Source organism: Myotis davidii, unplaced genomic scaffold, assembly GCF_000327345.1.
Source record: "Myotis davidii unplaced genomic scaffold, ASM32734v1 scaffold830, whole genome shotgun sequence".
NCBI classification, from domain to species: Eukaryota; Metazoa; Chordata; class Mammalia; order Chiroptera; family Vespertilionidae; genus Myotis; species Myotis davidii.
This window is the reverse complement of record NW_006282202.1, coordinates 212,105-225,542: the sequence shown is the minus strand read 5'-3', so window position 1 is coordinate 225,542 and position 13,438 is coordinate 212,105. Positions and strand designations below refer to the sequence as shown.

The 13,438-nt window shown below is 43.4% G+C and overlaps 1 protein-coding gene across 1 annotated transcript in view; it reads right to left on the bottom strand.

Moving 5' to 3' along the window:
* The window catches only part of MICAL3 (microtubule associated monooxygenase, calponin and LIM domain containing 3), a 266,794-nt gene that overhangs the window by 124,985 nt on the left and 128,371 nt on the right, over positions 1-13,438 (bottom strand). The window contains 1 exon segment of the mRNA XM_006752758.2: positions 3,167-3,353. Within this exon segment, the coding sequence (XP_006752821.1) occupies positions 3,167-3,353 (187 nt within the window).

Genomic DNA, 13,438 nt, shown 5'->3' with positions numbered 1-13,438 from the left:
GAAAGATGTCAGCCTGCAGGGACACAGGTGCAAGTCCTCAACAGACGTCTAGGACGTCCCCCTGCAGCGCATTAACAGGATCGTGCTCTCCAAGCGCTGTTGAACCATCTCCCAGGAAAGTAAAGAGAAAGTGAAAAAGGAGCCCACTAAGACTCAATCCACCCAAACTGCTCCTTGAGCTTCCATAGGATAGATGGACTGGTTTCGCCAGCATACCAAGCGCATAACGTTAAAAATAAAAAAAAAAATAAAAAAAAAAAAAGAAGCGCTTTGTGCGCAAACAATTCCAGAAGAAATTTGTGAAGTTATGGAATTGGTGATTAAGATTATCAACTCCAGCCGAAACCGATTTGGCTCAGTGGATAGAGCATCAGCCTGCGGACTGAAAGGTCCCAGGTTCGATTCCGGTCAAGGGCATGTACCTGGGTTGCGGGCACATCCCCAGTAGGAGATGTGCAGGAGGCAGCTGATGGATGTTTCTCTCTCATCGATGTTTCTAACTCTCTATCTCTCTCCCTTCCTCTTTGTAAAAGTCACTAAAATATATTTTTTTAAAAAAAGATTATCAACTCCATTATAGCTAAAGCTCTTAATTATTGCCAATTTAAAGAATTTTTAGTTGAAATGGAGAGTGAGTAGTAGATCTTCTGCTGCATAACAAGATACGTTGGTTATCAAGAGGAAACGTTTTGAAACATTTCGCTTCCTTATTAACAGAAATTAAAGCATTTCTCCTTGAGAAGGGTGTTCACTATCCAGAACTAACGAATGATCAGTGGATCCAAATTTTATTTCATGGTAGATGTTACGTCTCATCTAACTCAGCTTAATCATAAACTACAGGGGGAAAGGAAACAAAATTTTTTTGATGTTAGAAGAAGTTATTTCATTCGAAAACAAATTCTCTCTTTTTGCTCAAGATTTTGAAAGAGAAACTTTGATTCACTTTTCAAGCCTATTGAAAAATCGCCAAGAAAATAATTCTGATATTGACATTTGCTATTTCAAAACAACACTTTTAAATATGAGAGAAGCTTTTCTCAACAGGTTTTAGGAACTCAGAAACAGTAAAGCAACGTTAGCCTTTATAAAAAAGACCTCTTAATGCTACTGTAACAAAATTAAATTTTTCTCCCTTTAATATTGACATTGGCAACTTTGAAATGCAATTGCTGGATTTAAAAAACAAAGAACTGTGGAGCTCAAAATTTGAACATCTTTGTGCTGATATAGAAATATTGGAGAAAAACAAATGTGAACTTAGTTCACAGCACAAGTGGTCTGCTTTGAAAGACCTGGAGAAGGAAGATATGTTGATTTTTAACACCTGGAATAGTATTCCTGACTCATATAATCAACTGAAAAAAATAGCATTTATTGTTCTTTCCTTATTCGGATCTACATATTTATGCGAACAATCATTTTCAAGCATGAACCTTATCAAGAGTAAATTGAGAAGTCGTCTTACTGATGAGAACCTGGAATCGTGACTAAAATTAAAAACAACATACAAACCTGACTTACCCAAACTTTTCAAGGAGATGCAAGGCCATTGTTCACATTAGTGTTTGTCAGCCATTGTCATGATTTAATTTTATGGATATTGTAAAAAATTTAATTTTATCAATAAATAATATTGTTATTAAGTATGATATCAAGTTTTATTCAATGTACCTATAGTTTAACTAAGACTTAAAACTTTAAGTAAAAGTTTATTAAGTTAATGTTAGGGAACGTTGTGGAGTGAAAGAAGATGTAGTGTCGAGGATTGAGAAAGGTATGTTGAGATGGTTTGGACATATAGAGAGAATGAACGAAAGGAGATAGACGAAACAAGTATACGAGTGTGGATGGGAGAGTTGGAAGGGGTCAACCTCAGCGAACGTACCTCAATCAGATTGAGGACGTTTTTAGCAAAGGCCAGCTTAGGATTACCCTGATTAAGTTAATAACAATGTACCTACCTATATAGTTTAAGTTTAAAAAATTTGGCTCTCAAAAGAAATTTCAATTGTTGCACTGTTGATATTTGGCTCAGTTGACTAATGAGTTTGCCAACCACTGTGCTAGGCTACAGAGAGGTGGGAACAGTGGGCACAATTCTGTCATCTTCAGGAGGCAAAAGTCTGAGAACGCAGGGGCACGGGATCTGGTTTCAACTTGTCATTGACCTTAGGCAAGAAATATGACTTTTATAGGCCTGTGATTCCCCTTCTCTAAAGTAAAGACAAAAAAAGACTTATCCATATCATGTCCCTTATATCTTAAGATCCCACCATGAGGTAAGAAAGCAAGTGTCCGTGAAGCTGGGAAAGTGATTTAAGTAAATGCATGCCATTTTCATTACCATCATCATAGTAATGCTATGATACAGCCTGATGACTTTGGGAAACTATTTATAAGAGTTTTAGAGGAAAAAAAACAAAGACTAGAGGGAGATGGATGGGAAGGGGTAGGAGAGGCAGAATGATAAAATCCTATATAATAAAGAGCTAATATGCAAATGGTTGCCACGCCCTCATGCTGTCATGCCTTAACGGCTCAAACACTCAACACTGGGGAGAGAGGAAGTGGGACCAGCCAGGCACAAATGAGCTCGAGAGAGAGGAATGGGGACCAGCCAGGCTGCGACCCGGGAAAGGGAAAAGCCGCTCGCCCCACCTGGGCGCCAGTGGCTGTGCCTGCACTTGCGGCCCGGGAGAGGAACAAGCCACTTGCCCTGTGGTCCTGGGCGCCAATGGCTGTGCCTGTGGCCTGGTAGAGGGACAAACTGCCCGCCCCATGGTCCTGGGCACCAGCACCTGTGGATGCAGCCCAGGAGAGGGACAAGATGCTCACCCTGCAGTCCTGGGCACCTGTGGCTGTGGCCCAGGCGAAGCCACCTGCCCACGGTCTGCTGCAGCTGTGACTGGCTTGGGCGAAGTTGAGCAGTTAGGAGCCAGCAGTCCCGGATTGTGAGAGGCAGTCGGACATCCCCCGAGGGATCCTGGACTGGAGAGGGTGTAGCCTGGGCTGAGGGATGCCCCCCGCCCCCCAGCATGAATTTCGTGCACTGGGCCTCTAGTGTATACATAAGAGCATAGTAAGAGGCCCTAAGATCTGCTCAAATGGCAAAAAGGGCCCTAAGTTCAGTTTCTAAGTATGGCCTCAAGTAAAACAGACTCACCATCCTCGATGTCATAGGCATAGGCCGAGAGGCGCAGTGTGGTGGCACAGTACTCGCATTTGAAGCAGCTCCGATGGAAGAACTTGCCCTCGGCACTCAGTCTCTCCATCACGTAGACCCGCTTCTGGCAAAAATAGCACGTGTCGCTGCCTCCCAAGTTCTGTGGAAACTCCTTCTTTACTGAGCCCTATAAAGGGGTGTGGGGCACACATGTCAGGGCAATGTCTCTCGGGCTCACCTCCAGGAGGTGCGTGACCCTTTCTGTAGCTGAAACCAACCCTCACTAAGGGATTTTCTTCTGAGTCTGACTAAGATGCTCACTTTGCTCCTGGCTCTCCAAAAGCAGCTGCATTACTACAGTGGCTGTCACATGCGTCCCACATAGCACGCAGCACCAGTGGATTCTGAATCCATGTGATTCAAGACAAGAGGAAACATGAGTCTGTTTTATAGAATTTTATAAAAATCAAACCAAGTTATTTTGACACAACTGTTTTTGAAGGTAATATAAAAATATATATTAAGTGTTCATGTAGTTCTACATGGATGTGGGTACACTGGACTCTAGAGCAATCACTTTTAGAGATATTAAGTATGCTTTCCCACACAACATTCTAATTAAAACAACTACAGTAGGGCCTTGACTTACGAGTTTAATTCGTTCCGTGATGGAACTCGTAACTCAAATTACTTATATGTCAAATCTTAAAGTGAACAAGTGAGACACGTGATGCTGGGCTGATGTTGTGGCGTTCCCTGTGACGTTCACTACGCCAACTAGCTGGGCTGATGTTGTGGCGTTCCCTGTGACGTTCATGAAGCTGGCTCATAACCCGAATTTTAGCTTGCAACTCAAAGCAAAAAATCAGCTGAGAGATGGCTAGTATCTCGAAAAACTTGTTAGTCGGGACACTCGTAAGTCAAGGCCCCACTGTATCACAATCCTAGGAATTCAGATACAAAATTCAGACAACCTCAAAAAAAATTACCATTTGGCACATACAGTGTGTTACTATACTACTTAGAATGAAGCAGGTTTGTTTACCACAGCTGTCTTATATCTAGAGACAGTGTCCTTAGTATATATCTTACCAGGTCCTTCTTGTCTAGAAGGGTTTTGGGCTGTTCTTTCCTTTGAAGCTGATTGGCTATCTGCTCAGCCAATGAGCTCACTCCACCCGTGTACATCTTTATATACTTCTATTGGTTGGAGATTATAAAATGACCAGAATGAAGGGAAATGAGAAGGAAAAAAATAAATAAATTAAGAAGACAGGAAAAAACTCTTTGAAAGGTATAAAGTGAATATAGGGTGCAGCAGCAAACCATGCCCACACAGTGTACAGACAAGGAAACATGGTGGTAAGAAACACAGGTGTCAATGTCCACATAGAGCAATTAGCAGAGGCAGGAGCAATTAAATCCATTAAGGAAGAACATAGTCTTTCATGTCTTTTTGGAATATACAGTGCTGTGGAATGGGGAGGTGGGAAGTTGGGATGGATGCAAATACAGAAGAGAGTAAGAAGGACCTATATCCTGGTGACTCAAATTACATATAGAGAACTTGAATGATGCCCATCCAAACACCAGATGTCAGACTGTTGACAGCATGATTCAAGGATCTGGAGCGCTTTCGAAGTTATTTCCTCATTTAGAAAGCTCGTTCTTGCAAAGGCTGACCCTCTACTTGGCTAATAACTTCATTCCTTATTGTTAATACTTCACTCATAAGCCCTGTCACATACCTAAAATATTCCTGAGCTTTATCTGAAAGACCCCTTCTCAGCCTATTCTCATTGTTGATTTTGTGTTTCACCTAGGCACTAACGCCAAAGCCTTCCAGACTGGGTTGGGCATTTTAGACACAGCTGCAGGATGCTAACACCTGTAGCATATAGACAAGTTGCTCAGGTTAGTCTTGGGTAGTCAGAATATGTTTCTATTCCACAGGATTTTTTTTTTTTATAGGTTGAAACAAGATAAAAAACCCTATCTACTCAATCCTTTCCCTAACAATGTTGAAGAAGTAACAGGAAGAAACTAACAAATTTCCATTGTAAACTTTCCTGATAGGAAACCTAACTTCAAGCCTGTCCCCAGCGAAAGAGGTCAAAATCTTGCTAGCAGTCCTTTAGAGAGTCCATGCCCAGGTTACCCTTCCATGTGGAGATGGCCAAGATACCTAATGTGTGACACTTCTCTCATAAACTATGTGGAATAGGTTCTGTCTACCAAGTGTGAGGAGCCCGACTCTAATTATGACTTAGAGAACTCCAGAGCAGTTGTCTTGGGGATGCCAATAACTCTTGTTAGAAATTGGTTTGCATGGACAAACACAAAGCCATGTGTGAGGGAATCACTGGCCTGAGCAATGGCATGCCTTGGGCTAGCAGGAACCAACAAGAGAAGCACCGTAGAAAACTAACTTAATGTAAATACGGGCAAACAATTCTCTAAGGTTTAGCTAGAACTGAGGAGTGAGTTTTATTTTTTGATTTAAGTTAAGGAGATTTTCAAGAATTGTTGCTATTTGCTCTTTAATGCTATAGCATTATAGTGGTTGAGAATAACAAGTAGCTTAAGTTAAACTTTCTTCAGATTAAAGTCCTTAGGAGAGCTGAGGCCTGGAACAGACAGACACCAGGCAGAGTTGAGCAGATTGTTTAACAGCTTCATTAATTTTGCAACAGGTAAGTGAGGGCATGGGACAGATGTCAAATTTGAGGCTGGGAAACTGAGCAAGCCCTTTTCTTGCACCAGAAACCAGCGCTGTCATTACATCTATAATCAGCAAAGACAGTGTAGAGCTGCCAGCCTACAAAGGCATTTGTCACATTCAGTTCTCAGTGATGTGATAATACTGAAAAGCATCCCCCCAAGAGAACTTCTATTTGTTTTTAGCATAAAAAACAGATGGTTTCCTTCTTCCTATTCTTAGGAAATAGTGACAACATAGTAATCCCTGGCTTTATACTATTTCTGCCACACATGCACATGCTTCCACACATGATCTGCTACAGGCAGGAGAATAAGAAACAAATAGGAAAGGCAAAGAGACCCTCTGTTCTCTGTAAACTACTGTACAGTATAGCTGTTTCAGGTCCACTGTAGGACATAGTAGGGTTCATTCCTTAAATGATCACAATTCATGAGGCACCCAGGACACTGCATATTCACGACTCCATTTAAAAGATTTAATTACGCTGTAGTTCATATTTTGTAACACATATTAATATAAAGACATTTGGAGTTAAAAAAGCTAATGGCTGAAAAAGTTATAATTTTTTGGTATAGTTGAAATATAATGAAAGTGGGTTTATGTCAATAGAACTTGATGCAATGAAAGCTAGTAGCCTCTTCAACTTAGTTGATGCTTACAAACCCCAAATGTAAAACAAACTGATGTGCGAGACACACACACACACACACACACACTGGATTCCTACAGGAGACAAGAAAAGTTGAGAGCTCTGCAATATCCCTGGGGCCAGGTGGCATTTGTGTAGGTTAAGTGAGTAGAGGCTTAAGAGGAAACACAGCTTTGCCAATTTCCAGGCCTGCTACCTGTCGGAGGGAGTCAGAGGAAGGAGAGGCAGGGCGGCTGGAGGAGCGAAGATTAAGAGAAAGCTCCCACTGGTGGACAAAAAATCGCCGAGAAGGTTCAGGCCCTGGCTATAAAATACAAGATGGAGAAAAAAAAAATCAAAGGAAACGTTTTAAGTAAGTTATACATTGACCTGAACATAAGGAACCTGGCAGTTTTGGGTCCTTTTAAACTTTAGACTGTTATTTAAATACAAATGTAGTAAAGACATATCCTTAGTACCCAGAAGCATGAGTGGCTCAATCAAGGCTTGCATTTTGCTTTTAATTCACCCTTCCCTCCTGTTTCCAGGGATGCCTGTGCTAGAATATGATCACCATAGCCACGAACACCCTGAAAGCCCATCTTCTCTTGGTGCTTACTTCATTTGGCCCATGTGGATAAGGCTGTCAGCCACAAGGTGGCCAGAGGCAGAGGCCATGTCCTGCTCACTCACATACTCTGCTCTGCAGTCTTTCACCAGCCTGAGCTGGGATTTCTCCTGGGCAGGAGATATTACCACCTATCACTCCACTAGCCTTATAAATAGCAGACATTAGAGACAACAAATTTAGAGTGAAGCTTGCTACTTCTACATAAAGCCTAGGGATATTGCTTTTCCTCCTCCTATTGCTAGTGCTCAGAGAAACTCTGTTCACCAAGGAGCCAGCCAAATCCCAGAAATTATCCAGAGAAAAAACTTGAGCCCCCAAGTCCTCTGCAGATTGCATGCAGTGTGTGTACAAAAGTGGGTCAGGATCTGCCTCAGTGAGAGGCCCATGCAGTCCCTTGACACTGAAGGTGGCCAAGGGCATTAACAAACAATGACTGTTTAGTTTCCTAGCAGGTTCAGGGTGAAATATTTGCAGGGGAGAGAAGAGTACTAACATGGTGAGGAGACCCTCTGCCGCGCCCCCCCATCCCCCCAGCTCTAAGCAGACCTATTGCGCTGCTACTTCAGCCCATACTAACTTCATAGCTTAGAGGGGTGACAATGTGAATGTTGCCAGCCTCTGTTCAGCCAGCTCATAGGCTCTCAACTCAGCCAGCACTCGCAGGCCCAAGGAGGAGGATGGGGAGATCACTGTAGAGGAGTGTGACGCAGTAGAAAGAAGACAAAGCTTCCCCAGGGGTGGCAGAGCAATGGAAGCTAATGGGGGAAGGGAGGAGTTGAGAAGATAGTCGGGCAGAGGGCAGGTGAGTGCACAGGCACAATTAGGGGATAGTGGAAAGTCCTGCAAGAGAACATAAATGACCCTTAAAAACATCTAGACAGGAGCCTGCACTAAAGAATCTCGAAACCAGCCTTTTGGTAAAATGAAGAAAAAAACTCCCTGCAATTTTGCTATCTCTCCTCCTGTGCACCGCAGCCCTAAACTTCTAACATTCTCTCCTTGCCCACATCTCCTTTTATTCAACATACCTGTCTCCATTCTTCATTTCACAGTTTCAGTAAAAATCATTAAAATCTCATTAAATATGTATTCCCCAAAATGTAGGTACTGCCCCGCTCAGTGAAAATGGCTAGTTTTCTTTTTGAGAAGTATATAGCCTGGGAAAAAGGAAGACAGAGGCTAGACCCACACAGAGCTCATGAGAGGAAGCAGTCCCAAGATTGAACAAAGCAGAGCTGGGCTGTGGGTGAGATGAAAAGGACCCCACTCTCCACTTCAGAAAGTCTCCTTCCTGCTGCCGCAGCACCTGGTACCAAGTGCTCTTGGCAGTCCAGACTGCCTGCTTTTGGCTCAGTGACAAGGCACAGGAAGATAGCACTATGGCTAACTTCCCAATAGATCTGAGAAGTAACTAGATTTGCTGCTGAGCCATAATTATACTTCTCAGAGAGCAAAGGCAGAAGAGGAGGTAAAAGTTTTTAAGAGACCCATGTGAAATTAGCAGCTGCACAGCTACAGCCACTCATAGGTCATCTTTATGGGTAATAATAACAACCAAAAAAGTTTCATAAAATAAGCAGGCTTTTAAAAATGGGCCATCTCTGCTTTTCATCAAATTATACAATGGCCAGGTATAAACAGTAATCTCCCCCTTTAGTTTCACAGGAAAGACTGGCTAAACCCTTTTATTTGCAACCCCATCTTGTTATCACCTTCTTTCCCCTCTGTCGTCTTCATTCTTGAGAAATCCCCACATCAGTAAGAATTCTCTCAGTATTTTTACCTCAACTTACTCCACTGTCAAAAGAGCTAAGCAAATGCCTCCTGCCTTTTGACCTAGAGCAGTGGTTCTCAACCTGTGGGTCACAACCCCTTTGGCAGTTGAACGATCCTTTCACAAGAGGTCGCCTAAGACCACCCTGCATATCAGATATTTACATTACGATTCATAACATTAGCAATATTACAGTTATGAAGTAGCAATGAAAATAATTTTATGGTTGGGACACAACATGAGGAACTGTATTTAAAGGGCCAGAAGGTTGAGAACCACTGATCTAGAGCCTTGCTCTAAGTCATACCTGGTAGTCAAATGCTATTCTGCCATTGACACATACATTGGAATGAGAAAGGTGGGCAGAAATGGGAAGTCACTGGGCTTTTTAGAACTATACAGACTTTCAGGATCCATACCTTATCTGAACTCTGGGTGGGTGAGTGCTACCTGCAAGGGTCAACACTGTTAGCAAAAACAAAACAAAACTCTGGCTCTTGGCTGGGTGACAAAAGAGTGCAAAAAGCAAAAGGAGAAGGGACCATCCTCATCCTCCCCCTGCCCCCCCATCCCTCCAGCGTGTTCCATCTGTGTGGCTCTCAGCAGCATCCCATGCCATGGTTCATGCTCTTTTACCCTCTCATGATGGGGACTCTGCTTGCCACAGCTGTCAGCATCAAGATCCCTGTATGTCTGTTGGCAACAAAGTAGAAATTTAAGCTCCTTCAAAATGTTCTATTTGGAACAACTAAGTGATAGTGCCAGAAGTTTAGAGTTTATTTCAACACAATTCCCCTGCCTCCCACTAAGCCCCATTCCAAGGAACCACAATCCTATCTATATCAAACCCGGTGACCCAAGGACAACTTTTGGTACAGCTATTTTGCCCACCTGGGCTCCCATGAGGTCACCTACACAATAAATAAAGAACTAGTTAGTACAGCCCTGGCCAGTGTGACTCAATTGGTTGGGCATCGTCCTGTGCACTGAAAGGTTGCCAGTTTGATTCCTAGTCAGGGCACATGCCCGAGTTGCAGGCTTGATCCCAGGTAGGGGCATGCAGGAGGCAGCTGATGGTTGTTGCTCTCACATCGATTTTTCTCTCTCTTCCACTCCCTTCCTCTCTCTCTAAAAATAAATAAAAAATCTTTTTTTTTTTAAACGAACTACTTAGTACTAAGGTGGAACACACATATTTCTTTCACAGGGTGGTACAAGGTCAGAGGCATTAAGTGGGAGGTTTAAAAGGAGAGTTAGGTTAGAAGGGTGAAGCTTTCCATAAGACAGCATAAAGGGAAGGTGGGAGGTGAAAATTGGCTGGAATACATGACTGCTAGAAAAATCCAGAGGGAAGTGCAGGATGGGGAGTGGTTCCTTCATAGGAACATGGGACAAACACATATTTTTGTCAAGGGAGAAGAGGACAAAGACTAGAAGTATTTTCAGTAAGCAGGAAAATACACATGACTGGGTAGGAACCTGTAAGACAGGAACATAGCTGCCTCCGCTGACCTGAGGCAACCACTCAAGCAGCAATCCTGGGGATAGGGGGACAGGAATTGCTGCTCCTATCACTCTTTGGATAACTGAAAATTCATCTATGGCCTTGTACTGGTGGGAAACTGATCCAAAGCTTCCGGTATGGCTACTCTTGTCCAGAGCTCATGAGCATATTGTCTCCACAGGCGGATGAGGCCAGAGTTTGGGCTCCAGAGTCACACCACCCAGAATCTGTTTCTGGACCCATCTGTGTGACCCTGTACAAATTACCTCCCTACTCTATGACTCAGTCTCCTCATTTATAAAATAGAGATAATAGTACCAGACTTGTAAGGTTATAGAAAGAACTGCTTAATGTTACATGTAAAAAGAGCCTAGAATACTACCTGGGTCACAGTGAATGCTCCTAAATATTAGCTCTTATGTAGAGATAAGGGACAGGGTAGCACTACACCTACAGCAGCTTAGTTCTTAGATCTAGGAGCACAAGCTGGGCCTTTAAAAATCAGACACATTATGGAGGAGTCACTTTTAAAATAGGCCACCTTAGTTGAGAAATGCCTTCCCATAGATCCTACATTTAAAATTTGTATTTTATTTTATAGCAATATACTACAAAGGTCAACAAAGCGATTCTGTAAATATGCTTTATGTAAGTGTATTTGCCACAAATGTATGCTTGTCATCCTTGTTAACCTTGTTGTTCCAAACTCTGCTATAAAGCAGTTTTGAATGATCTGCCTGAGTGTTAATGGGGTGGATGGGAAGGGCAGGTGTTAGTTGGGAGAAGTTGGATAAGCAAGAGGCAGGAGTTCTCAAAATCAGAAGGAAGCAAACTCATAGAGTGAAGCCCTATTAAAAGCTTCCAAAGTTCATCTTAGCTCAATCTCTTTGGGTAGCAAGGCAAAAATGGCTGCTTTAAGTAGGGTTATATAAAAATACTAGAGGCCCGGTGCACAAAAATTTGTGCACTCGAGGGGAGGGGGGTCCCTCAGCCTGGCCTGTGCCCTCTCAAGTCTGGGACTCCTCAGGGATGTCCACCTGCTGGCTTAGGCCTGCTCCCCAGGGGATTGGGCCTAAGCTGACAGTCAGACATCCCTCTGAGCCCAACAGGGGAGAAGCTCCTGCCACTGCAGCTCTGCTCGCCAGCTGTGAGCCCGGCTTCTGGCTCCCCCGTGGGAACGCACTGACCACCAGAGGGCAGCTCCTACATTGAGCATCTGCCCCCTGGTGGTCAGTGTGTGTCATAGTGACCAGTCATTCCCAGTTGTTCTGCTGTTAGGGTCAATTTGCATATCACCCTTTTATTATATAGGATGTTGCTCTCCAGGGTTTTTGGATCTCATGTCTGTGACAAATATAGTTTAAATTTTAGTTTGTGATTGTATGGTTGTATTCCCATTACATGGGACTAGATTAAACCACCCAGGGTTTGAATGTAATTTGTACTCTTCTGAGGTCCAATCAGGAACTTGCTCATTTGTAGCAATAAAGGTTGCTACTGCTACAAAAATGTTTTCTACAAATGGTTTTTCTATTTTTTAAAGTTATAATTGGAAGCAGGGAGTCCTGATTTAGTCTCTACCCTAGCTACCTACAAAGGCAGGCAGGAAGACAGAGATAGGACAATGGAACATGCGGAGGAGGTCACCTGCTGGCTGCCACGTGCCCGACAGGGAGGTGGAGTAGGGGGTGGAGAGAGTGCAATCACTTTTTTGGGGCAGGTCCGAGAATGCTCCTTTTCCCGTCGCTTTTATACCAACAGACACAAACAGAAAGAAGATTGGTAAAACAGTGGCCACATTTAGGCTGGTTCTGGAAGGATGAAAGGGTATTTGTAAAAAACATATCAGAGGCCCCCTTCCCTGCCCCTCCATCCTCAACAGCAAATCACTGCATGGTAAGGGAGAGTGGCGTGTCACAGTTTGTCACTGGTCTCCAGGTCAGACTCCCGCTGTTTGTTAGGTGCAGTTGGTCTTGGGGACAGACTTGCAGTGTAGTACTTTCTAACCACCAGGGATCAAAACTATATATCATCAAAGTTGGAGGACTGAAGAAATGAGTTTCGTTATAAGTAGAGAGAAAGGGCACACAGGCCACCATCAGAAGGGAGTCATGTAGACCCTTCCAATGGCTTATCACCTGCCACCCAACAGGAGCAGAGCAACACTCTCCCTCGGGACCAACTATGAGAAAATCCTGCCATTATTTCCTCTTCTGAGTCCCCTCATACTCAGAAGGTTCTGGAAAACTACCAAAAAATTGCAAGAAAGTACAGGAAATAGGATATAAAAATTAAATATCTTCCACTACCTGAAAACCATACCTATGTCTACAGATTATCTCCCCATCTTATCCTTCTCCAATCTTGTCCCATCTTTTTCCTTGAGAAACTATGATTGAGAGAACCCTGCAGGACTTAGTAAATAATCACATACTCCTAGGTCAGAGGAATCCTCACTTCCTTGAGCCCAGAAAGACTATGTGGGGCCAGCACATAGTCTGAGAGAACCAGTGGGACTAGGGAAACAGTTCCCCTGTCTGTTCCCACTTCTCATGACAACCTTCTTGTAAACTAAGGTTGGATAATGAGGAGTTTGCCTGTAGGAGGTACTTCTGAGATCAAAAGACAAAAGGGTGGAGAGGGAAGAGCCAAAGTGTTTACACAGGGAGGTAAAAAACAGAAGTCACTGGTAAGCAGCATTATTATTCATTTCTCTCTCATACTATGACCTAAGTAAAAACTGGCCCTGGTGCCAACTCAGCCATCACTACTGTGCTTGCCATACCCTCCTGCCTCTCTTGAACCACTTCAAGAGAAGCACAGTGAGTCATGATAAGGTGCTGCCAGTCAGCCCCTGCCCAATTCCTAAAGGGTGTTAAATGGGGTCAGCAGTCAGGGTGAGTCAAAAGCAGAGGGCCCCAATGCACCACAGGAGTCCCTCTGTCCCCAGGTTTCTGTAGCATCTGGCATTGCCTTCCAATGTTTTATCTTTTTAGAGAGAAATTTACAAGGC